This window comes from Acomys minous (genome assembly GCF_964271855.1).
Source record: "Acomys minous genome assembly, chromosome: 6".
In the NCBI taxonomy this organism is placed as follows: Eukaryota; Metazoa; Chordata; class Mammalia; order Rodentia; family Muridae; genus Acomys; species Acomys minous.
The window spans coordinates 33,201,491-33,229,153 of record NC_140487.1 but is presented as its reverse complement, the minus strand read 5'-3'; the positions used below and the strand labels follow the sequence as shown (position 1 = coordinate 33,229,153).

Here is a 27,663-nt window from a genome sequence, read left to right as displayed (position 1 = left end):
CTACAAGGATTTGTGCATAGACAGGGGCAAGGAAAAAAAACAGAGAAGGAAAAGAAATAGATTTTTACGAAGAAACAGGAAAAATAAGTAATTTTCTAGAAGTTAGGAGGAAAGCTGATATCAAAGGAAGACAAAATGAAATGTTTCCTGAGTGGTGAACATTAAAGAAGCAATTGGTTGGGGGTTGTGGAGATATCTCAGTCAGTGATATGATAGTCAGTTAGATGTGAGGACCTGAGCACTATTCCCAAATTCCAAGTAAAATACCTGCCACGGTAGCTTGTTGTGGTCATCCAGGTAAAGGAAAGTCAGAGCAGGATGAATTCCTGGGGAGTTCTGACTACCATGCCTAACCTAAGCTCAAGGTTGATGAGTTTTCTTATCTCAAAAAGGACTGTGGAGTTGAGGGATCCTGAAGAATGATAATTAAGGTTTGCCTTAGGACACCACATGCAAATGCAGATGGTTTTTGAAATAAAAGAGATACATATGCAATCATTAACATTAAAAGTGGGGCAATATAGTACCAGAGTCAGGAAGGAGGGCACCCAAAACTGAAAATGGAGGTGTGAGTAAGTTACGCAGAATGTGAAACAGTAGTTTATACTGCACACCACCGTGTGCCTGCACTGGAGACTAAAGACATACCATCAGAATCTGTATGATATATTTAAAGCATATAAACATACTTCTCATACCAATTTGGGTTATTTAAAGAAGCTACTGGGCCTGCATTCATCTGAGTTGAAGAACACATGGTTATCATGAGTGAGGTTTGGTCTCAATCCTTAGCAACAAAGAAGCAAATGAAACTAAGAATTTTTGCTTTGCCTGTATAAGGTCTTGTCTTTTTTTGTTGTTGTTATTCTCATTTATTTTTTTTTAACAAGAAAGAGAATTTTGATAGTAATTCCTAGTTGACATTTTCCAGTGTATCTTCATTTTATTTTTCTGAAAAAATAAAGGACATTAAATTTTCTTTTGTGCATGAAGCCATTCAATTGCATCATTAATACTGTCTTTTTGAAAAGGCATGCTTTTCAGAATGACTTTAAAAGAGCAAGTTTTAGATATTAATATACATTTGTTGACAATGTTTGTTTTTCTATACAAATTGTATTTTTAATTTTATACTACTAACTGTGGGATCCTGTTAACTTCACTTTGATATTCATTTTCGTACTGACACTTAATAAATTTTCAGTCAATACTTTACCATAATAAGTGTTTACTACAATTTAACAGATTCACAATAGAATTAGTAGAAAATTCAATTATATCAGGTTGCTTCTGTGGATTATCCCAGAATCCCATCTACTCTAATAAACCTCTACCTGCTTTGTAACATGTAACATAATAGTGCTATAATTCTGTAATACTTATCAATGAAAATAAGTAAAATTTAATACTGTCTACAAAATAGAATGCATTGCAAAAATAGGTAAGACTTTGAGCTTCTCCATCTTTGCTATTTTGAAACACAGAGATTAAACATGCTTGACTGAGGAAGGCACAGTATCCCACACCTGTAATCCCAGCACTTGGAGAAACAAAGGCAGGCAGCTCGCTGTGAATTTTGAGTCCAGCCTGGTCTACAAAGCGAGTCCAGGAGAGCTAAGGCTACACAGAGAAATCGTGTCCTAAAAAACTATCAAAATATTTTTTAAATGTTTGACTCTCACTTGTCTTTTACTTCCATGGTACTAATTTACCTTATTACTATAATGCTTTTATTCACAACATCAACAGATTTTTAAAAAAGATAGAAATAATTCCTTGCATCCTATCAGACCACCATAGACTAAAGCTGGGTCTCAATAACAATTGAAACAACAGAACTCATGGAAACTGAGCAGCTCCCTGTCTTTATGAAGCTATTTTTTAATTAATTTATTCAGATTACATCTCAATCGTTATCCCATCACTTGTATCTTCCCATTCCTCCCTCCCTCCTGCTTTGAATCTATTTGTAAAATGATAGTGATGAAGCAGTGAGGTGGCTTGGTGGGTAAAGGCAACTATCCCTAACCTGAGAACCTGAGGTCCTGAGTTCAATCCTCAAGACATGGTCAAAGGAGAGAACTGTTACTTCCATGTTATCCTCTGATTTCCACAAGCACACCAAAACACTCACGCATGTACAGACACACACATACATACACGTAAATACACACATACTCAATATACACACATGTGCACGCATGCACACACACATACACACACATACACAATATACACACACATGCATGAACACACACATACACACATATAAATACACACACACATCTAAATAAATGTAGTAATTTTTAAATGATTCAAGATTACATTTTCTGATATACCACAGAATTAAAATCTGTTATTCTTACGTTTCATACAGGAATGTTCAAAGTGTTTCACTTTTCTAATCAATCCTTTTTGTCTTCTTTTTTCTTATCTCTTTTTTTAATTTTTGAAATTTATTAACTTATACTTCATTTAGTTTAAAAACAGAGAATTCAGAAATCTATTGCTTATAATATCACTTTGAGTATTGCACATTCTTTCTAAATAGTAAAGCATAAAGTTAGCTATATGTTGTGACACTTTCTCATTCCAAAGGATGACCCCATGCCACTCTTATTTGCAATGATATAAACAGTCCAGAAAATGCTATTCAAAATAGTTTATTTTTGCTGCTTATTTACAAGAAATATTTTCTACAGACGTCACTTTGCTTGTAGATTAAAACTATAAAACAGTTTCCTGCCAATTTTTATAGTCTTCATTGGTCCTGTGAAGCTGCCATGTTTATACTCTCTTGGGGGATAATAGGAACAATAGCAGGAACTGCCAGTAATGTGCTTCTGGACAAAGCTCTGCACAGTGTCGCAGCTCCAGTCTATTTGCAAGTGATGTTAGACAGTTGGTACTGTTAGTGTCATCAGACGAAATGGTTGGTGGCTTTTTATAGTATAGGTTACATTAAATAAATGATACTTTCTCTATGGTATACAAAAATAGAATTAAAACGTTTGTCCTATTAAAAGATTAATGATCAATAATCACACAGCTCAGTCATGGTACCATTTCTTTTAACCATTCCTTGAAAGGATGCCCCTTAGGTACCCTTGAAAATAATGTCACATTTAACAAGGTGAATCAGTATTTGTTAAAATGATAAATTTTGGATAATAGTGGGTACTTGGATAATTATGGTACAGTATTCCTAGAAATTATGAAATAATTCACACTTTTTCAAAGTATTTAAAAGCCTAATAAAAGCATTTTTAGACACTACATGTCTAAGAATCATTTTCTATATAATGGCATGAGAGAAGGGAACAGTCAAATAACTAAGCTAAAATAACAACATGCTTATAGCACATACACTTTCATATGGGTACCAAACAAATGGCTCATAGTCAGTGGTTTGGTAACAGAATTCAGTACATGTGGGTTTCTCTTTCTTTCCCAGGTTAATATCATGTAGTTCACTTCTCAACTCTAATGAAAAATTCCCCTTCTATGTTCCTCTATAAATCCTGAAGGCATACTTTTTAAATATCTGAAATTGTAAATCATTAAATCTTAATACTCCAATATGCACCCACACATGTCATTCCACATTTTAACTTACGGTAACCTAAAGCTAAAGGCAATGTATTCCTTTTTAACACAACTGCCACCAATAACCTAATAAATTCTATTTCATGTTACAAACATCATACATAAATGTGAGAAATTTTATTAACTTATACTCATTGGACATACTGAGATCCCTTATGATGTTTCCTACATTCATAGAATGTATATCCATCATATTCATTTCTCATATTCTTCTTTGTCTCCTCTCAGTGATGTCTTTTCTTTTCAAGCACTACTCCTACCTAATATTTTTTCTTTATTAGTGGCAGGATGAGATCACAGTTTTGTTGCCATGAGAAGAGGTGGGGTTCAATGGCACCCCCTACCGAGTCCTTAATGAAATGCTGCTGGGCCGGACCTCTGAGCATCATCTTCAGGAAGTAGCTCCTCTGATGACTTCATGAGTAAAAGCCATGAGCCAGGGCATGCCTACAGACAGCATGTCTGGTCATCCTTTCCCTTCCTTAAGCTCCTATATTTTTTTCTAGCCCTTATTTTCGGATGTTCCATAAACTTTAAAGGGGTCACAGAGATAGTTCATTCAAGGCTGAGCTAGCAGGAACAACCACCACCCACTTCACTAGCCAACTTCTCTATAATTTTGGCATTATGTTCAAAGAGCTGTCACACACAGAACTGCCAATTTTAGTGTGCACACCTCAGTAGTTAAGTGATGACTCTCCTTCTGCCCCACCCTAACAGTCTAGTGGCTTCTCTGCTCAAAGGAAAAAAAATGTCAGAAACCATTTCTAACTCCATACGTGCATAATGAGTTATTTTTATTAGGGAATGAAATAAATTTGTACTTTGAGTAACACAAAATAAATAATAACTATTATGGTGGGCCTTAAAAGTTTTATGACCTGTTGATTCCTAGTCTTGAGACATAAATCTTAAATAAGACTTAAATTTCAACATTCGCAAACACGTTTATCTTAAGAAAAGTGGGTATAATCAGTTTGCAGCTTTGCTCTAAGACTGGGCTAGTGTGGAAATAAACATTTGGCTGCTTTAAGGATATTTTCATAGAAAAGCAATCCCAGTCTGAATATCACGTGAACAGCCCTTGTTCCCGTACCCGTGGGTACTACAGGATTTTCAAGCGCACCCCCACCGGCTGCCTTATTCTGAGTAACGAATTCCATTATTCCCTGCAGTAAGCAACATACTTTCCTGAACATGAAACGTCATTTCACATCTACCAACTAGGAGCAGAAGATGACCAGGGTGTATGTATGAGACAGAAACCCAGCAATACCACGAATCTAGAGAGGACTGGTGTAAGGGTCAGGGATGCAGGTTCCCTCAAGACTGTGCTCTTATTTCCCGGGCTGCACTTGTACCAGCCACCTGTTTTCTTCGAGACTCTATGTCCTCAACCTCCAAAACCGTGTTACCTTTCCCTATTCTCTTCTGATCCCCTTTCAGCGAATTGGTATTTCCAGACAAGGAAAACTGCGTTAGGATGTTCCTGTGTTCCTGTGTTCCTTAGGCTGATTTTCTATGAAATCTTTCTTCCTCTTACCCTTGAACTCTCTTGAACCTCGGCATTCTTCCCAAATTACTTAATTGGAAGGTCTATCCACTACAAACTCGCTTTGTTTGCACTAGTTACTATGACTACATACACTTCCTGTTCCGAGAGTGAAAGCCCTGGGAAGAAGCTGGCCAGCACCTATGGTAACTCTCTTACCCTGCAGACAATGAAATGGACCCCAAGGGGTTTAATGACTTTCCACTTGGTCCCAGAGCTCCAAGACACAAGGCAGTGTCTAATAGTAAGTGTTTCAGTCCTGTTGCTATATATTTTCTTCCAGTGTATTTTCAGCACAACTGGTATACCTGGCTTCTCACGTGTATCATGCACACACTGACACAAAGACTCAGACAGACAGACAGACAGACACACACACACACACTCACACACCACCACCACCACCACCACCACCCTTTTTAAATTTTGCTCTTTTGAAATTTGTGACAAATTAAAAAGTCGTATTATTTGGAAATATGCAATCAAGCAACCTAAAACATACTAATTTACAGAGGGAGTATTGAGCAGGATTCCAAAGAGGAACATCCATACTTATATAATACATCCTTAGGCATTTATGATCTTCATTTTACCAAGTTTAATCAGAATCCATTGAATTTCTCAACTGTGGAAGAAAGGGGTTTTGGTATTGTTGTCATTTAAAGCTCCCCATAGTACTCAAGTTTTCGCTCAGCTTTTCCCTTTGCCTCATCAAGACAGTGTCTCAGATTTAGAAGCTTACAAACGTGGCAAAACATCTTTTGTATGATAACTTTTAGAATTAGCTTAACTTATTGTTTTGTTAACTAAGGGAATGTTGCCACAGGTTCACTTGAAAGCTTGCTTTGAAAGCAACAATAATGGCTGCTCCGTTTACACACTTGCTCTCTTCATAAACATTAACTAAGAAACTCTCCTTTATGTGGACAACATTCCTGCTTCAAGTATGTGACAAAGTTACACAAGTGTTCCTTTTATTCCGGCTAAACATAACAACATCCTAGAGGTATCCGTGTACATTACAAAGAATCAAGTGACCTTGTTTTTATTTTCACAGGAAGTTGTCCTTGAAGAAGGAACAATTGCTTTCAAAAACTGGGTTAAAACTGGCACCGATGTGTACAGACAGTTTTGGATCTTTGATGTGCAAAACCCGGATGAAGTAGCAATGAACAGTACCAATATCAAGGTTAAGCAGAGAGGTCCTTACACATACAGGTGAGTGAGCTCTTGAGAATGAGTGGGGTTCTCGCCTTGCTTCTGAGAAGGCTTCTGTCCAAGGAGTTCCGTTGTATTGAGATTCGCTTCTTTTCTTGACAACAACTTACCTTAAAATGTTTTTCTCTACCTGTAGAGGATCCTGATCTATAGATTTAATGACTCTGCATGTTGCTATCCATATATGATATTCAAATGTTACTAGATATTTCATGAAAAAGATGTATAGACATTTTAGGGAAAAGAAGTATAGAATTGTTTAGGTCGGCTAGGGTTTCTCTGTGTAGCGTTGGCTGTGGTGGAGCTCACTTCTGTAAACCAGGCTGGCCTTGAACTCACAGAGATCCACCTGCCTCTACCTCCTGAGTACTAGAATTAAAGGCTTGTGCCACCACTGACCTGTTAAAGAAGCACAGACTTTGTTTCAACTTAAGGCTATCAAATAATTCCCCTACTCAACAAGTTATGGATGTTTTGTTTGACACTTCGGTCATGTTCCAATCTCTTCAGTGGACATGAAAGAGTATTGTGCATCCACGATGAACATCTTGCAATGAATTGGGTATCTTAATTCTGGGCCAGGAACAATAGCAACAAACACCACCCTCTACACAAAGTGGAGCACAGACTCTCCCTGTGTATTTTAAACTCCTTTATGTGACTCAGACACACACCCTGTTTTGAGAACTACACAGCTAAAATGATTTTGCATAATTGCAGTTGCTTGCTAAGCATTGAGGTCAGCTAGGTATGGAGACTACATAGCAATTTAAACCTTATATTTTTTCACTGCTATACTTTTATCATCTCTCTCTGTTTCGTTTAAAGATAGTGATTCTTTGATCTTTGGGATTTATTTATTTATTTATTAGTTTTTTCAAGACACAGTTTCTCTCTATATCCTTGGCTGTCCTGAATTGCTTTGTAGACTAGGCTGACCTTGAACTCACAGAGATCTATCCACCTGCCTCAAGTGTTGGGATGCGTTTGCACCACCGTGCATGGCTCTTTAATTTTTGTTTATTTAGGGATAATGATTTCTGTTTTTAAGGATTTTGTGAGGCTACAAAGAAGTGTAAATATAAAATTTAAGCCTAATTATATTCTCCTATAAAACATACATATCCTATAGGATTTATTTCTAACATATATATATATATATATGTATACACACACACACACACATATATATGTATAACCTATAAGATTTATTTCTAAAACCCACAGCCTATTTCTATATAGAACTAAAAGGGGATGAATTAGATATATCTCATTTGCTTGTCAAAGCAACAGAGAAATCTGGGAAAGAGTAGGATCTGTAAATACAATTTACAGACAGCAAGCTCTCCTTTGTGTGGCTTTGTTGAAGTGTGGGTCATCTTGTCTCATGACATCATCGAACTGGAATTTCTTTAGTTTGCCTAAATGACTTAAATAAAGGGAAGAAAATCAATTAAAAAAAAAGTCAAAAAACAAAACAAAACAAAACAAAAACCTTTTTAAAGTTACAATTTGAAAGTAGATTTATTATTTTTTTTAAGTCACAATTTTGAGAGTCTTCTAATGTGTTAGGTGAATCTGTGTCCCATCATTGGTGACACTCTGACTCCATTTTAAATTGAGATTGTAGAAAAATATACCCCTAAAACAGTCCCTCTGGTTGATTTGGCCAGTGACTGCTAGGATGATTTTGACAAAACATTGATAGACAATATAAGACAGGGTTAACACATAAAATTACCTGGTTTAATGTCATAATTATATCCTAATCTGCAATAACTTTGGTTATTATAGTTTTTCTGGATATTTTCAATTTTAAAATTTGTGTTTGCTTTGGCGAGAATACTAATGAAAGCATTGAGTAAATGTCTGGGGAAAGATAGTCTCTTGGACTTATTAAGCAATATAGCGCAAAGTTTCCAAGTTTTTATTTTAAAAATTGAGTGATTATGTTCTTTCAAAAGAACTTTTCCAAGACAAGATTGTATTACCAATTTTTTTCCGCTTACTGAGTGCCATCTACTGGTCTGATGTTGTAAGTGCCATTTAAAGAAAAATAAATCTGAATTATTTAGCTTTTGTTTCACTTAGTCATACCTGCACTGAAGTTTCTGAAATTGCTGTATCCTTACTTAAATCTTTAATAGGTACATTAATTTTAAAATAGTTATTTTATGAGAAGTAATTTATTACTAGTATAGTGTTTTAGGTTGTTTCCGTTTGTTTTTTTTTTTTAAGTTGCTTAAATATCTTACTCAACAGAGAATAAATAATAAAGCTTTGTACAGCGCTTATTACAATAGAGTTCCAGTTTTAATCCATGTTTTGAAATAATATGGCCATTAACTCTCTTACTCACCAGCTGTGATGGCCACCTTTGTAATTGCAGCACTTGGGAGGTGGGCCCATAGCAAGTTTTGAGACAAGCCTGGTCTATCTAGTTCAAACTTGAAATAAAACACACCTCGAAGTAAGAAAATACTGAAAATAGCACTCCCTATCTGCTTGGGGATCCTATCTGTATCCTGTAGGAATTCACCTGTTTTTTTTTTTATCAAACTTATAGCTCATAATTTTTCAATCTATGCTCTAGTTATAAGTCACATAATTAATTGATATCCAGCTAGAGTAATGTGCTGAGTGGTGTCTACCTTATTTCACTTTTAACGGATGCTTTGTACCTACCAAATGGTTGTCTACAAAGCAATCACCTTTTACACACTCATGAACAGTATTACTGTTGTTAAAGTCAAGAGACTGGAACTCAGAATTCAATATGTAAAATAAAGGAATACAGTTAGCCCTGGACACTCTGAAATTGCAAACGATTCTTTGTTGTTTCATGGTGGCTTTGTGAATGTACTTAAACCGGGATTGCTGGGTAACCTGCACACTTGGAGCGGTCTTTCTAATATGAAAAATACATTCATACTCTGACCCTCCATACTTCAGAGTTAAGCCTGCCACTTGATTATAATAGCCCTTTTATGTTTGAAACCTCACCTTGTGGTGTTTGTTCCCACCAACTGTTTCTCTTTCGCTCTACAGTTAAACAGCACTCAAACACTGGCATTTCTCAAACCACGTCGTCCTGACCTTCAGCATTTTTAACTTGCTACTTTTAGCCCTTCCTACATAACACTTCTGTTCGCTTGGCCCTCCGCACAGAACTTACCAAAAATGAGTTTTCCACCCACTGTTCCACTTTGACCAGGCTGCTCCCAGACTCTAGTGTAACTCACTTCATGTTACCCTACATTTCTATTACCGGGTTTAAGACCTCTTCTGAACAGATTGTCAGAGACGTAGCAATAACTAGTTATTTACCGTCGTAATTCTGCAACTGCAAGTTGTGACTTCTTCTGGGTTCAAAAAGCGTTTGTTGAACGAGGAGACATTTGCTGTCTAGTGCTTACATTCATTTCCCTCCCTCAATTTTTTTTTTTTTACTTCTGTTTGTTTCAGAGTTCGTTATCTAGCCAAGGAGAACGTAACACAGGACCACGAAGACAACACCGTCTCTTTTGTACAGCCCAACGGAGCAATCTTTGAGCCTTCACTGTCTGTCGGGACAGAAAATGACAGCTTCACAGTTCTCAATCTCGCTGTGGCGGTGAGTGGAACATTGCAGAGCCTGTCACAATTAATCTCAGAATTACCCAATCATTTAACTTTCGTTATTTTGCCAATTTAAAAAACAAGTTTTATGCCATTTTGTCATCTAGAAAGATGACACAATCATGATAATCAGTTTATTTAATGGATTACTTAAGGAGTCTCCTTCAAAAATAGCTCTTAATTTGAATGTCTCTCTGTGATTATACATAATTCAGAATATGTGTCATATAGGGATTAAGAAAAATGACACAAACTTTAATATTAGTCTAACCAAGATTTTGAAGGATTAGTGTAATTTTAATTAAACTCAGTTTTTATGGTTAATAAATAGACTTAAGAAGTACTATGTATTGATTTTTCAGAGAGTGTGTTTTTTTTTTCAGGCTGCACCACACATCTACCAAAACTCATTTGTTCAAGTTGTGCTCAATTCCCTTATCAAAAAGTCCCAATCTTCAATGTTCCAAAGAAGAACTCTTAAAGAACTGTTATGGGGTTACAAGGATCCATTCTTGAGTTTGGTTCCATATCCCATTACTACCACAGTTGGTGTGTTTTATCCTGTAAGTACCAAATATAAATGACTAGGTTGTTATATTCTAATTATGTAATTAAATTTAGCTGGAAAATTATAGTTTTGCATATTAGCCTTATTAGTTATTCTGAGAACATAGAATCCATAACTTTTAAAATCTGAGTCTTACGTGCCATCAGTTTTGCTAGGGAAAAATAATTTAATTCATTTGACTATATTTATCTTAATTTAGAAATTAATCAAATTTTATTCTTATAGACAGTTGGAACTCATTTGTAAGTATGTAAATCTTTGCATTTTGTATTTATTTTTCTAAAGCATCAAGGTTAATATATTCTTCATTAAAAATCATATATTTTCTAAAGCCTTAATTTTTTAAAGTTTTAACTATAAAGTTACTGTGATTTTTCAATTGAGAAATTCATCCAGCTTCAGTTAATGAAGATTGCAGCTCAGGTTTACAGAGCATCAGTTTGGTGATTCGTAAGAGGTAGACCTCCTCCAATACTTAGTTACAGGCGGCAGTTCTGAACTACAACAGGATGAGATTGAGATGGTTAAACCAAATTCCGGTTTGTACTATTATATCATTACACAATTTATGGGAATATTCCTGATGCTTTCCAGTTCATATTGTTACTATTTCATGGTATACAACTATATATTAGTTGGAAAGCTCAAAGGAATTAGAGGCTATTATTATTTAAACCAAATTATCACAGCTCTTTCTTTGGCAAGGGGGATATTAATTATGTTTGTATAATTTTCTATTTTATTAACCGCTATTAATGATTTAACAATTTAGAACAATATAGATTTCTATAGAAATCTCCTAAGTTCAGCTTAGTGTATTCCTCCCTGAACATAATGAGAATAGTGAGCAACATTACAATGGCTTAACTCATAGTAATGCTGAGACTGATGTTCATAAGCTTCTCTTAGCTACTTTTTAAAGTATTTTTTCTCATCATCTAGCATTTATTTCTAGGCAATTTTTATATTCTATCTTTAAAATACTTAAACCTCAAGATGTACAACTCATATTGTATTTAATATCATGAATGATAGAAAATGACCCATATTTGAAAAAAATGTGAAAGCTAGTTAGTCACACGTGTTATGACATAGTAAATAAAACTTGATGCATGAGTAATTTTTTATTCATATCTTTTCAGTACAATAATACTGTAGATGGAGTTTATAAAGTTTTTAACGGAAAGGATAACATAAGCAAAGTTGCCATAATTGATTCCTATAAAGGGAAAAGGTAAGTAACTATGTGTGAGAGAGAGATGAGGAGGGGGAGGGAGGGCCTAGGTTAATCTAACATACTGTTAGTTCACTGTGCTGTTATTGCTAAGGCACAGAACCAGGCTATGAAACAGGCATGGCTATAGAGCAATCTTAGCAATTTTTGTTTTGCCAGATATTAAGCTCATCTTCATGCCACTGTCTTGTTCATAACCAGTCTTACTGAAAACCAGTAGCATGAACTCTTGAAAGGTTTGCTTTTAGTCACAGCTTCTTTCAGTGAAAGAAATGCAGTGTTAATTGTTATCTCGGCGGCATATCTAACAATATAGCACACCCATACAATTAAGTGATAGCAAATTAAAATATCGGTATAAATTATGACAGGCAAATATATCTTACTGTGCCTTTAAAAATGATTGTAGGAAAAAATATACATTACAGTGATCGGTCCTAAATGAGCCTAAACATGTGAATATCTAAAATGAATCCACGCAACCTCACAATGTCACTACCATGCCAACTTTTTCTACTTACGGAAAAATGAAATTAATATTTCAAAGACAGCAATAAATGTATATAATGTACAATATATCACTTTTGGAAAAGTGAAAGAACACAATAGGTTCAGGAAACCACACTTGTCTTTCTCACATTTTCTGAAAGTTCATCATGTTTTTTCATATGTATAAAATAGAAAGAAAACTAATTACCAGAAGGAAAAAAAACTTCTTTTTTTATAATTATGCCATAGTTTTACTTTAGTCCAATTATTTCTTGAGGACCTTAGAGGTAGCGGTTTAAAAGGATGAGTGGTTTTATTACCAAATGTAACTTACTTCCAAATGCACACATACATAGTTCTAACATACAATGATTAAATGTTCGCTGTTGTACAGCTTTGCTTTTACAGAAGAAAGGAGTTCATACTCACATGCTTTTATAGGGAAGTCTAGTGAAGAAAAGTATTTCTATGTGTTTATTTTTTGGGATATTATAGCAAAGCTTGCACATTGAGCCGTCAGTGCACATATTCTGCAGGTTGTAGTTGTGAGAGTGACTATTGAACTATTGAGTAGGTTATAACTGACCATGGTTGATCTATGCAATTGTCAGATTATGCAGTTGATTTTACTTCCACTCCAGCTGACCATGATTAGCAGCACTTCCTTTACAAATAAAATAAGCAACAGTATATTTTGATATCCTACTATAATAGCTATTTTTTAGGAGAGGACATCAACTTTTTTCTCACTCAAAATGACTTATAAAGATTTACAGAGATTTAAATCTATTATTTTTAATGACTTCAATGTACAAAAATACATAAATGATTTATATAATAAAAGATAAATAAGTTCTGTCCCATTCTAGTACTAGTCCCTGATAACACTAAAATGGAAAAAATTAAACACATGTAAAAAGCACAATGACAAAAAACTAAACATTCAGTATTCATGTATTTTGAATTCTATATATCCAAACATCTGCCCCTCTGCTTTCTCCTTTAGTTTGTCCCCACTTCTATATATGGTGAGCTATGTCAGGAACTTCCTCAATACCTTCATTGCAAAATCAGTATGAGCACTGAACAAATGCCCACATAATTAATTTCTCTGAAGGAAAAAAAGATCCTATGTAGAAATCTGTGTTTCTCTCATTTTCTTCTGGAACTGTGCCTATCTGAGTGGTTCCTAATGAGCTCAACTTTCAGCAGGTTGTGTTTTATGGTCTGTCCTCTTAAGGAACCTAGTAAGTCCCTTACTGCAATAAGATCAGGGGAATCAAACAATTGTGGATTAAATGAAGTGGAATGTTTATTAAATCTTGGCTTTCACCACCTCTGTTCTTTATTATGTTGATAAAAGCAGTGTTTTAAAGTAGAAAGAGTACTGAGAATGTGTGTTCTTGAAATGAGAGTATTTGTTCATCTTATTTCTTTTATTCTTAAGGAATTTGTCCTATTGGCCAAGTTATTGCGACATGATTAATGGCACAGGTAAGAGTCTTTGTTGTAATAACCACAATGAGAAAAACCTCACCTTCTTCCACAAGTTTAGCCCTTTCCCAGCCAAAGGGATACAAGTTGAGAGGCTGTAATTACCAGTCAGCATAACTCAATCTTTATTTCGGGGTGGGCTTAGGAATGGGCTATATCCTTAATGTGTTGGGATTTTTTTAGGATTAACCATGGAAAATAAGCCTCATTGCATTACAAGGAGAATTCAGCTTTGTAAAAATATCTCACTTAATGTTTGAGCATCCAACAAGTGGTTAAAAACAAATATAGAGATGTAGTTACTAGTAAATTTTCTCTCAGTGTTAGACTGATAAGTTGGATGAAAAGAAATGTAATTATAGAAAGGAAAACATATCTCAGTGAAATGAGGAGCTGAGCTACAAGTAGCATGGTTAGAGAGCAGAAGCAACCTATTTTGGACAAGTTGGTCAGCATGAGTGAGGAATGAAAAAAAAAAAATAAAACAAGGTTAGATCTCTACCATCAGTGAAGAATATATGTGAAATTGTGTTCTCTCAATTAGATTCAGAATTCAAAGAAACAACTGAAGTTTTGGTTAGGATATATTTGAGTTAGTTAGGCTGGGCTTATTATTGTTCTCAGATAAAAGCAAAGTGAACGCTGTCCATCCATGTATGAACTGTGATTGCACAACACAATGGTAATCAAATACCATGAAGTAGTTTAAATCAAAGATAAGCCTTTACCAAGAAACACAAACTTAATGTTTACAAATCAGATAAGGGACTACTCAATAGGAAAATGATATAAGGAAGATAATGAAAGTTAAATAAAAAAGGAATCACAGTGCTGTTTACCATTCCAAAGGCACAATTGAGATTTGCAGGTTTATTGAATTTTGTTCTGTCTCATATGGTGGAGAATCAGGACCAATGACAGTAATGTTTTCCAAGATCACTTTTCCAAATAAATTGTCAAGTGTTTAAACATTTTAATAGTTATGTAAGCATGATAATACTTAGAGAAAACAGAAATGCACTATGGTCTTCCTAAACAGTACAGAATGCTTAGTGTTTAAGGGAAAATGATTAAGAACTCTGTTTCAATCTAAGATATTGGTTAAACTGAATGAGGCAGAGCTTTGGGAATTTATTAGTGACACTGACAGGAACTACTGGCATGGAATTGAGAATACAGAGGCACACTACAGAAGTGAAATAAGCAGAAGTAGAGATGAGAGTTAGGAGAGGATCTCTGTGAGAGAGACTCTTGACAGGAGACTAGGAGGGAAAAATGGCCACTGAAACACCGATGGCAACGTGTGTCCATCATAATGTAAAAACGCTTCTTCCTTCAGCTTGAGTCACATCCACTGAAAGGACTGGTACACATTTAGAATGTTTCTTTTCAGAAAATCAACTCTCTGGAAGTGGGGAGATGCTTTGGTCAGTAGATAGCTTCAACCTGAGTTACATCCTCAGGAACAGTCGTGGCATGGGGGGACCGCAAACACTAGACATGGTGAAGGGTACTTGTACTTCTACAGTTGGGTAGACTGAGATGGGTGAACATGTGGAGTTCATTTGCTGGTCTGCCCAGCCTAATGAGTAATCTTTAGATCCCAGTAAGAGAACTCAGAGCAAAAGTAAGAATGGAAAATATTGGTAAAGCTATATACAAAGTTTTCTCTGCCCTCCATACATAAAAAACAAGTAAACAAAAGAAAAATATGGCTCTATTAATAACTATCTTGTTTCTTGCCTGTGACAATTTGTGGGTTTAATTATTCTATATCTTCAATGATATTTCAAATAATAATTTAAGTGCTTACAATAGACAGTCCTTTCATTATCTAACCTCTGGATTCTCAGGTGTAGACAATACCTATATAGACACCAGCGTGAAGAGTTTAAACTCAAATTTATTATACAGTCCTTTAACTGATAGAATGAAGTGTTGATCACAAAAGCATTATAATTTACTTGATTCTTTATTCACAGAAACATGAATAGAAAATAACAAGTCACAAAGTTAAAAAATAAAGCTTGATGGAAAAAATACATGGGACATATATTTGAAGGATATATTAGACTATTTAACCAACTACAGCTAGTGGTGTTCAGTTTGGCCATATTTACTAATGAAACAAATTGAAAGGTTATCTGGTTATTTCTTCACTTCTTCAGTGTGTGTCGTGGAGGATAATTACATTGAAAATTAGAAAACTCAATAGAATATCATCTTAAGTATGTAGAATATACTTTAAATATTTATGAGAAATTTTACTGAGAAAAATTAAAAAATTATTAGGGCAGTTGAGCAGATCACTATTAAAAGTAAGAACAATGCTGATATGATTAGGGATTCTGAAAGCACTTAGTAGCAGGAAAAGTGCCAACCTGGTGGTGGAGTGTGATATTTCAAAAACACTTTCACAACTTCAACAAGGTCTGGTTTTATTAGTTATTTTCTTTTATTTTATAACAGTAAATATACAACAGTGATAGGTCAGTGATTCAGATAGCCTCCAGCCACATGTGGTTTTCAGGCACTTGAAATATGGTGCCATTCCACTTTCCTTGTGCTGCTGTGGCAATACACTGACTGAGCTACACAGGGAAGAAAGGATTTATTTATCTTATTCTTCTAGTTCATTACTGAGGGAAGACAAGGCAGCAGTCAAAGGCAAGAATTTTGGTGCATGACTTATGGATGGATGCTGTTGGCTGGCTTGATCACAGCTCACTTTTAGGCTCATTCTTTGCTAGCTTGTTTATATAACCCAGGACCATCAACCCAGGATATAGTAGAACTCACAGTGGGATGGGCCTTCTTTCGTTGACTAATAATCAAGGCACTCCCTGTCTCAGTCAGTGATCTATTGCTGTGAAGAGACACCATGACCACAACAACTCTTCTAAAAAAAAAAAAAAACGAGTGTTATTGGAGCTTGCTTACAGTATCAGAGATTTGGCTCACTATTCTTCTGGCAGGAGCAAGGCAGTATGCAGACAGACATGGTTCTATAGAGTAACTGAGAGTCTACATCTGGATGGTCAGAAAGCCAGAAGAGTGAGACACTGAACCTGCCTTGGGTTTTTGTAACCAGAAAGCCCACCTCCCATGACATACTTCCTCCAACAAGTTTACATCTATTCCTACAAGGCCACACCTACTAATTCCTTCTAAGTACTCAATTATAAGCCTATGGGGGAGACTCTTATTCAAACCATCAGATTCTTCTCTGTGGCCCTCACAGATGTGTAGCCATATGATAATGTAAAAAAAAAATGTAAGTCCTCATAGTTTATCACAGTCTCATTGTTATTTCAAAGTTCAAAGTCTCTTGTGAGATTCAGGGCAATATGTTTTTGTTTTGTTTCCTTTGTTTTTACATCATTCACCGCAATCACATTTATCATCTCTTCCCTTCATGAACTGGCACTCCACACTTGTAACCTCCACCCCAACAGAGAAACAAAATCTCATTGAGGAATCTATAGTCTGAGACAGTGTGTCCCACAGTGTACTCTTTTGTCTATACCTTTTTACTTGCAAATGTTCATTGCAATGAGTCATTGGTCTGATATGAGGCCTTGGCTTCTCCTACACTCTCAATATAGAAACCTCACTGGTATTCTTCTTGAATATCCTGCTGTTGCCCTGTGTCATGGAGATCCTGTTGGCTTGGATGTATAGGACCAGCCCCTTCATGCACTCCAGTGATGAGGTAGATGTTGGCATGGTCCAATTCAAAGCCTGGAATCTGGGCCTGAGAGGTATCTAATATAATCTGCCTACTGCCTCTCTTGCTTTCCTTCCCTCAGGGCTGGCTCACCTGCAAACCCCTCAAGGTGAAGGAACTGCTCTCCTGAATGCCACAGCATATCAGGAACAGGGCCTGCTCTCTATAACTCCCTGAAAGTAAAACAAAACAAAACAAAACAAAACAAAAAACAAAATATAGGTCACATATTTCCAATATATGATGGCACCAATGCATCACCCTTCCAAAAGGAAGAAAAAGGAGCATAGTGAGGAAATACTGGACTAAAGGAAGAACTACACAAGATGAGAAAACTCCAAGTTATACATCTCTGTGTTTGATGGCAAAAGGGATCTTCAGATCTCCATGTCATTTCAGCTTTGTTGACTGCAACATACTTCTCTCTCTTGGGCAAGTTCCACACGGCATTTGCAGCTCGCCTGGGAAGGTATTCCATGACTCTGGCATCTTGAGGTCTACAAGACAGCTTCACCTTCACAACCTCATGCCAAGGCATCTCTAGGCCTCCATGCAGGGACACTCCTGGCACATGCCTGGTCTCAGCATCTTTCTTTAGTTGCAGAGGGAGAGCTCATAACTCCTTTCTTATATCCTTGACTCTAAAGCCAGAGGCAAGTTATAGCTGAAGCTGCCACATTGTGCTGCTTTATGGGCCTGGAAATTGGCACTCTCTTTCAGCTAGTTTCCCCCAACATTCTGTTGTTGACAGTTTCCCTCATTGTGTAAGTTTTCTTTAAATCCTTTTCACAAGTTGGAATCTAGGTGGGTCTTGGCCTGAGGTCACCAATCCCTTTAATCCACTTTGCATCAGTCTTTTCTTAACATTTTTTTAAGCTCCTGAGTACTGGACTTAGCTCAATTATACTTCCCCTTTTCTCTCCAAACTGAACATTTTATAGTTTTCCTCGCTTAGCTTTCTCCTTTTCATGATACCTCTGCATCAGAGTCACCAGAGATCAGGCATGTTCGGGGTGATATGGCCTTAGACAAGTTTAGTTTTACATTTAAGCTTAGTTGTTTAGGGGTTACGATGTTTTTAGGTCTAGATAAATATTTTAAGTTGATAATGATGAGATATGATAGATTCAGAATTTTAGATGCACCAAGATAGAAAAGATGTTTTCTTCAAAGCTGTCAAATACAAATAGCCAAAACACTAAGAATGTAACATTTATATAATTTATGATAGTGTCACCACTGTTCTTCTTGCTACAGGTAGTTTATTGTATATAATATAAATGTAATAAATGTAATAATATAAATGTATATGTAAAAAATTTTAAAAATGTTTAATAAAAAATAACCAAATGACCAAGTCAATATATTATGGTAATTTTAAATCTCCTCTGCCATTGCCCTTCATCCAAAACTCTTTTCTTTAGCCTGAGGCAGATTTTTGGACAAGAGCAGAAAGCAGCTACATTCTTTACTAAAGTATTCTTTCCCTCTAAAAAACCTTTAGTCAAACCCAAAAGTTCAAATCTTCTTCAGCACTGTCATCCATGTTCCTAATAGGATGGCTCATTAATCCCTCCTTAAAGAATTCAGCCACTTTTCTAGTCCAAAGTTCTAAAAATCTACATTCTGCTTACAAGGGTTGTGGTCAGACCTGTCAAAGCAATACCCCTGTCTGTGTTACCAACGTAGGTCTTAGTGAATATTCTATTGCTGTGAAGAGATCCTTGTGACCATGGTAACTCTTATAACAAAAAGCATTTAGTTGGGCTTGTGAATAATTTCAAGGGTTTAGTCCATTATTATCATGGAGGGGAGAATGACTGCAAGCAGGCAGACATAGTGCTAGAGAAATTAGAGTTCTACATCCTCACCCATGGGCAGCAGGAGGAATAAGACACTGGACCAGGCTTGGGTTTTTGAAACCTAACAGTCTATCAGGCACAACACACTGGTTCCAAGAGGCCTCAACCACGAATCCCTCCCAAATCGTGCCACTCCCTGATCACTAAGCATTTTGTTTTGAGCCTATGTGGCCATTTTTATTCAAACCACCATACTCCCTTAGAGACATGCTCATGGGCCAATGTGATCTAGGCAGCCTTCAGTAGAAGTTTTCCTCTCAAGTTACTCTAGGCTGTGCCAAATTGACAGAGATAGCTAGGATATCTGTTGTGATTGAAATGAACATGTGCTATGGTTTGACAATGAAAGATATTTTTGTTGATTATATGTTGAAAATAAAGACTTGTATATACTTGAATAAAAGAAATACACCACTATTTTCTGAAGGTAGCTCTCCTAGTAGATAACTTTAAAATTGTATATGCAGATCATATTTTATTTCTATTGACTATACTAGAAAGAAAGATTTATAAATTTTTCTAGGATTCACATCACGTAAAAACACTTGTCACTGGCTTGGTATTTTTTAACAGATGCAGCCTCCTTTCCACCTTTTGTTGAGAAGTCGCGGATACTGAGGTTCTTTTCTTCGGATATTTGCAGGTAAATTTATATGGCTTTCTTCCATCCCAGTCTTAAAAGACAAACAAACAAACAAACAAAAAACAAAAAGAAAAGAAAAAAGAGAAGCCTAATTATTTACATTCTTTGAAAGAAATAGGCAAATATTTTACTTGATTTCTTAAGAATAAGTGTGTTAATATGGAATTAATATTTATTTGTACTTTCAAAGTAGCCTACACATTTCAACATTTCATAGTGCAAGCCATTTTCTTTGTCATTGCTGAGTACTATTTATCATGTCTGCTGATAAACTTTCAAGATACAACAATCAAATGTAATGAGAATGCCTAGTCTTTTAGAAGATGTCTAGAGAAGGTGACACATTTGTTCCAAAACAATGTTAATTGTCCCCACATGTTCTGTATGGGTGAGGTTGAGTATATACCCATGAGTACTGAACCCACACAACTCCCCTTATCTTCAGGCCTATCCTGAAGATGAGACTAAAGACAATTATTAGACACCTCATAATCATTGCTCTATGTATAAAAATATCTGAAAACAGTGCTTTGTCACATGGTGGGGCTGAGGGTCAGAAGGAATATTGATTGAGCTCTTCCACACCAAGTTCAGCATGGTGGACACATGGTAAGTGATAGATATCTCTTCCAAGCATATCCATGCACAAGGCCCATCAAGTGAGTGACTCTTTCTTTCACCTTTTTTTTTTGAAAAGTGGAAATGATCTAAATTGAGCACAATTATATAATTTGAGGAAGACATGTAAATATTTGTTGCATAGAAGAATTTAAGTATAAAGAATTTATCTTGCATTTATTCCTCCATGACGGTTTACATGTAAAATTGACCTTAGAATATATTTAAGAACATGTATATTTCACACTCATGTTTTTAATCATAGTGTGTCTTACAATGTAAAAATAACAACAACAATAATTTATCTAAGAATTAAAAAAAATAAAGTTTATCAGAAACATGACATTTTTATAAGTTAAAACAAGAATATAAAGTCGTTTAAAGGAAAAGAATCAGATGTTCAGAATAGGATTCGGGCTTCTAGTCTGAACCTTTTCTTGAATCTCCATGTAGGTCTATCTACGCTGTGTTTGGATCTGAGATTGACCTCAAAGGAATCCCCGTGTACAGATTCATTCTGCCAGCAAAGGCCTTTGCATCACCACTAGATAATCCAGACAACCACTGTTTCTGCACTGAAAAAGTCATCTCAAAAAACTGCACATCGTATGGTGTGCTAGACATTGGCAAATGCAAAGAAGGTTTGTAGATAGGCTCATCATATGCTCATGTAAATTTGTATTGAATTATGTTTTGGAGTTTTATCCTTTGAACTGTAACATAAAATTAGATAGGGCTAGAGAAGATTGTATTATGTAGAAAAAGCCATATTCAGAAAGATAAATATCTCAAATGTTGTCATGTATGTGGAGGTGGGAAAGATGAAAGGATGAGATCTTAAGCTGGAGAAGAGATAGTTATGAAATTCATGTGACAAGAAAACTTAGAGGAAAGCTGCTACTTGAGTGGAAGAATACAAGAGAAAGAGGAGACAGATGAGTGAGAATAAAGTATCATAACATGTAATGTAATAGTAACCCATAATTTCTTTTTATTGAACATTTAAAATTAAATAAACCAATGGTAACAGAAGGTAACCTTTGGTGACAGTGCACTTTGTGGTGCCTTTATATGTTCCTTTTTAAGGCTTCTATTGTGTTTCAGGATTGCAAAATTGAGTTATTGGGAAAACCATGTTGCTAGTATGCCATGTCGTTTTGATGGTTAAAGAGAGAGGAATATCCCCAGTATATAATGAGTTTCCTCACCATCTGCCATGGCTGTACACCAGTCCCCACCCCTGCCAGAAAACAGAGATTAAAATAATCTTTCATTATGTTCATAAAGTAAGAATTGAAAAGCAAAGACTTTCGAGTCATCATTGTCTTGTTTGCACTCTCTGTATTACAGTCAGAAGAAAGAACTAATCATAGTACCACTTGAAGTTTGCACATGTTCTAATTTGGCTTAATGGGGAATATTTGAATTCTGCAAATTAGTAGGTGAAGACACAGACAACAACTGGCTGCTTAATAAAATGTCCTCTAGTTTTATGTTAGTTTGCATAAGTAAGGCTCTTAAGATTAGAATTTTACAAGCAACTGCATTTTAACCTACAAAAACTATTTCCTCTAGCAGATATTTTAAGTAATATATGAACAGTTTAGTAACATTTTTCCAATTGTCTTTTAACATGGGTCTTCAGGAAAGCCTGTGTATATTTCCCTTCCACATTTCCTACATGCAAGTGCTGATGTTTCAGAGCCAATTGAAGGCTTACATCCAAATGAAGAAGAACATAAGACATACTTAGATGTGGAACCTGTAAGTCACTGTCTTATTGATTTGATTTGGTTATTTTTTTTCTTCTAAAAAATAAAATATATATCATTTCCTTGGATCATATTCTTACTATCAGTGAAACTATCAATGAGGATAGTATTTATTTCTCCTTTTTTGATGTATAAATGGGAAGAAATTAAATTGTGCTTTCAGCACATGGGACTTCATATGGCTTTTCTTGGCCTGTGGATCAAAATATTCTAATGATATACTATTATTACTATTACTGTTATTATTATTATTATTATTATTATTATTATTATTATTATTATTATTATACTTAACTGTAATTGCTTTTGTGGGAAATCACTGTTATCAAGGACCAAAGGATATGATTATATATAAGTTTCAGAGAAAATCTATAGCAAGGATAATGTTTAAGAGTTGCAGTAGTACTGCTATTAACATTTGAATTATCTTGATACTCTTTTTGACACTTTAAAGGGAAACAATAGATGTAGCTCAGTGGTCTAATACTTCCTAAGTATGCATTCTCTGGAATGGACTCTCAGCACCTGACATCTGTGGAGACAGATCTGCTTAAATAAAGAAGTCTACAACACTATTTGTTACTGATATGGAGACTCTAACTAGATAAATATTTGAACATATAGTTCAGCAACTAAATTAACCATCGGAGTTGGCCTTTTTATATTGCTTTATTAATGTTGTCTTAGTCTGCACCAAATTATGCACATTTCACAATCTAAAGAAAATTTTAATGTTAGCTAAGACAAAGAAATTTTCTCTTCCATATATATATATATATATATATATATATATATATATGAGAGAGAGACACATGCATACTATACATGCACACATTATATGTGTAGATATAGTGTATATAAATTCACATAGACAATGATTACATGTACTTATGCTCAAAGTTTAATAGACTCTAATTTCCTACCCTTAAGAATTACTCCATTTTAAATACAAAATGATTCTGTATCAAAGATAAAGTATGGTCATTAAAAATAACATTTTAGAAGTTTTTAATTATTTAACTTTGCTCTTTTTAGATAACTGGATTCACTCTACAATTTGCAAAACGACTTCAGGTCAACATACTGGTCAAGCCAGCCAAAAAAATAGAGTGAGTCTCCTTAACAATGTTTTTTTTTTAAATGAAATTAGTAGCATTTTCTTATAAGAATGGGAATACATGAATAAAAGTGGAATGAAGGGCTTATGGGCTTTGTCTTAAGCCATTACAGAATTATTAAATGGTTAGGCCACAATATACATGAAGAATCATATCTGTTGCTTCTCAAAATGGTCTTTAGGTATTTTAACTACTAGAGTTGGAAATGCTTGAGGGTACCTCATATGCACCATATATCCAATTATCACTACTATAACTTCTAGGTCATATACTTTCCTAGATTAAAAAGTTGACCAATGAACCTATAAAATGTAATTAGAAATCAACATTAGACATGTGAATGGTACTATGAGAAACATCTGTGGTAAGACTGAATCATTGAATGGAACAAAATCAAAGAACTTAAACCATATGCAAGAGAAATTGGCTTCTGAGCATTTGTTTGTTATAAATGTCTTTTAAGTGTGTATAAATATACTGATAATTATTTTTATGTGTGTCATAGAGCATTAAAGAGTCTGAAGAGACATTATCTTGTACCTATACTTTGGCTCAATGAGGTTAGTATTTTATTATTCATTAAAATAATTATATATAAAAGCTTTCAGTTTTAAATGACATACATATGTAGTATGATATCTGAAGATATATTTACATTGCCTACATATATAATAATAATATAGTTTTTAAAAACTAAATTATATAGACATATTTGTAGAGTTTTATGGCTTGTTTTACAGGTAGACAAATAATTTTATCTATTTTACTTGCCATAATATTTAAGAGATGTGTATATGTAACACCACAGAATTCATGACTCATTAAATATGAGAGTGATAAGTTTAAAAAACCAATTACTTCCAAACATGACAGATTAGAGTAGATAGACAATCCTATTGCCTGATAATCATTTTACTGTAAGCTGCTAAATTGATTAGTCTCAGAGCTAAAAATTGCATTGTATAAATCTTCAAAGCAAGCACAACTATTGGCCTTTGCAAAACAACATTTGAAAAATTGTGAAATATTTCAAAGAATTCAAAGGATCAAACAAGTGCTAATACACTGCTGAGTTCTATATAGTATGATCAAAGTAGGGCAGGAGTCATTACTGAAAAGTCAGTTTTACTGACTCTGACACAGCTGATACCTATGCATATGTTTAAAGAAGAGGATGCTATAAAATTCTTTTGTTTCACATATTTACTCAAATAATGTTAACTGTAAACTTGATTACAGACTGGAACCATTGGCGATGAGAAAGCAGAAATGTTCAGAAGTCAAGTGACTGGAAAAATAAAGCTACTTGGCCTTGTAGAAATGGCCTTACTTGGGGTTGGAGTGGTGATGTTTGTTGCTTTTATGATTTCATACTGTGCGTGCAGATCCAAAAATGGAAAATAAGTAAGTGCTCTAACGAAGTATGTATTATTTAACTAATTTCATCTGATCAAAAACGGATTATAAATTAGGTCACAAATATTTCTGGACATGTTTAGCCAACTATAATGTCTTTATTTATACCATTATTTTTTTATGTGATTGCTGTAAATTTAGAAACAAATGGTGAACGAAATCATGACCATTGTAAAATTAGCACAAGTACAGCTTCTGTGCAAACTTAGACTTGCTCATTTCTTTTTTTGTCAGTTATAAAAAATTATAAATACTTTATCAAAGTTATAATTACAAACATTTTAGTAGACTGAAATTCATAAGAGCAAGACAAAAAGATACAGATGCAGGAATATATAGATTTTGATGAAACACAGAGGTAAAATATATCATCATCATAAACCTCTATGTACTTGTTACTTATGCTTTTCTGAATCATGGGTTAATTCATGACATTTTGATAATGAGCTAAAAACTACTGTCTGGAAATTAGTATATAAGATTACAAGATAATCAGATAACTCTGTGTAATAAAAAAAAATTACGTCTCTGGGGAAATCTGTGCACAATTTAAAAGGGGATAGATTTACAAAAAGAAATAAGGTAGAGTGCTTAGGAGAATAGACTGTGGGCATACAGCAAGCTCACTTTGAATGTTGTGGCATATGAACCTCTTCATGATGACAGTCTTGAGTGTATGGTGATGCTTTGCCGCAAATGTAATCAGCTACCCTCTCTGGTCTTATGCTTAGCTCACGAGAGTCAGGATGCAGCGTTCTGTTTGTCACTCTTGAATGGAAACATGTGTCTCCTTGATGAGGAAACTTAGACGACTTTTCTCTTTAAAGATATTGAGCCGTGTAGCTGAAGGAATCATATCTTGGATCTGGAAGAAGACACTATTTTATTGTTTTAGTATCATACTGCTTCCTGATTGGTAATGGATTGGTTTTTTTTTTCTGCTTTACAGGTAGAAAATGAGCCTTCATATACACACTGGCTACTTCAAGATCTTCGGTAAAACCAATCTACAAAATGAAGACTTAATATATGCTTTGGTTTTACAAAACACACCTATCTTTAGTTGAAGAAATGATGGTGTGTGTGCTCTCTCTCTCTCACTCTCTTTCTGTTTTTCTCTTTCATTGCATATATATGCAATAAGTCACAGCATATTTCAAAAAGATTAATATGTCACTTTAGCCTATGTTTTTAAATAAAATCCAGCACTTTGTAAAGTCCATCATTTATACCCCTGAGTGGACTTTGATTTCTGTAGAACCAATTATTTTTGTTTGGTTCTGATTTACTGATTTATTCCCTGTTGGCAAATGTCAACAGTGTACATTCTAGGCAATTTTTTTCCTCAGTGAAAGAAAAACACTATCATGTCTGGGGTGCTCCCTTCATTCATAGCAAATGTACCTTGTGACTGTCAGTACATAGTATATTAGAAGTGTGAAACGTTTTGAAATGAATAATTGGAATATGAGCCATAGATTAAATATTGTTTAAATGTTTTCCTCCTGAGAGTCCTTGGCACAGCAAAGTTAGATATCACAGAGATTTATTGTTGTTGTTTTTTTTTTAACTTTCTAACACCGAGCTTATATGTTTTGTCCCTTGCTGTGAAATGGACATTTTTAGCACACTTTAGATGTTCAAATTTTAAGTGTGTTGTCATGTTTCATGTTGCATAACTCTTCTAGAAACTGAATCGGTTTTTCTCTTTCTGCTCAGCTGCAACTAATTCAACCTCAGAGAGCTCTTATAGTATTAAGAGATGTAAATTATAACAAAGGAATTATTTTATGGAATATTACAGACTCTAGAATGAGCTTTAAAATGTATTTGTGGTAATATCTCCTGCTTTCATAGTCACCTAAAAAGGACTGTTTCTAACATTAAAAGATGTTACTTAAGTTTAAAATGTTTGTGTAGTTCCTATTGCATCACAAAATGCTTTTGTGTGTGTGTGTGTGTGTGCGGAAATATTCTACCTGAAGCCATAGAGCCATATGTATTTTTCTGAATTATTGAATCTCTCATCATATCTTAATCAAACTGGAAACATGACAATTGGTTTTAATTTTATTGCAGCAACATGAGACTGAAGGCTACTTTCTTTCAGCATGAGACACATTGATAGATAGTACTGCTTTCCTTAGCGGAAAAACCTATTGCAAAGGTATTAGTTCAAACAAATTCTAGTATAGAAGAGAAAACAAAAACAACCATTTTGTGTTTTATACATGGAAATATAAAAAGAATGGGGAGGCAGTTCTCCTGTCTAGGTAAAGAAATAAAAAAAAATAATGACAGCTTGGGGCAATAGGATTGTATCAGTGCTTAGGAGCACTTGATGTTCCTATTGAAGACCTGGGTTTGGTTCTTAGAAACCACATGTCTGCTCACAGTATCATCAACTCATGTGAGAGTTGATGCAATAACCTCCTTTCCTCTATAGACTTCTGCATGCTCGTGGCAGACATATATACACCCAGGCACACATGTGCACATGAATAGAAAATAGAGCAAGGAGGAGTGTATGAGAAGGTCTTAGGGGAGAAAAAGGATAGGGGTATGATGTAATTATAAATCTCAAAAGTAAGAAAAACACTTTTTTCTTCAAGGCAGAGTTTGTCTATTTAGTCCTGGCTGTGCAGGATCATGCTCTATAGACCAGGATAGACTTGAACTCAAGAATCACCTGTCTCTGCCTCCTGAGTGCTGGGGAAAAAGGCATGCA

General features: G+C 34.9%; 1 protein-coding gene across 3 annotated transcripts in view; it reads left to right on the top strand.

The window, feature by feature from the left end:
* Window positions 1–26,844, top strand: part of CD36 (CD36 molecule (CD36 blood group)) — a 54,015-nt gene extending 27,171 nt beyond the window's left edge. For all 3 annotated transcript variants that reach the window (XM_084784977.1, XM_084784978.1, XM_084784976.1), the window contains 12 exons: window positions 6,216–6,376; window positions 9,842–9,989; window positions 10,378–10,557; window positions 11,705–11,796; window positions 13,733–13,779; window positions 19,942–20,011; window positions 21,083–21,270; window positions 22,275–22,393; window positions 23,437–23,510; window positions 24,025–24,079; window positions 24,759–24,923; window positions 25,885–26,844. In XM_084784977.1, coding sequence (XP_084641103.1) covers window positions 6,216–6,376; window positions 9,842–9,989; window positions 10,378–10,557; window positions 11,705–11,796; window positions 13,733–13,779; window positions 19,942–20,011; window positions 21,083–21,270; window positions 22,275–22,393; window positions 23,437–23,510; window positions 24,025–24,079; window positions 24,759–24,923 — 1,299 coding nt within the window. In that variant the 3' untranslated portion in view covers window positions 25,885–26,844. The remainder of the gene's footprint in view (window positions 1–6,215; window positions 6,377–9,841; window positions 9,990–10,377; window positions 10,558–11,704; window positions 11,797–13,732; window positions 13,780–19,941; window positions 20,012–21,082; window positions 21,271–22,274; window positions 22,394–23,436; window positions 23,511–24,024; window positions 24,080–24,758; window positions 24,924–25,884) is intronic.
* Window positions 26,845–27,663: the final 819 nt, after the last annotated feature.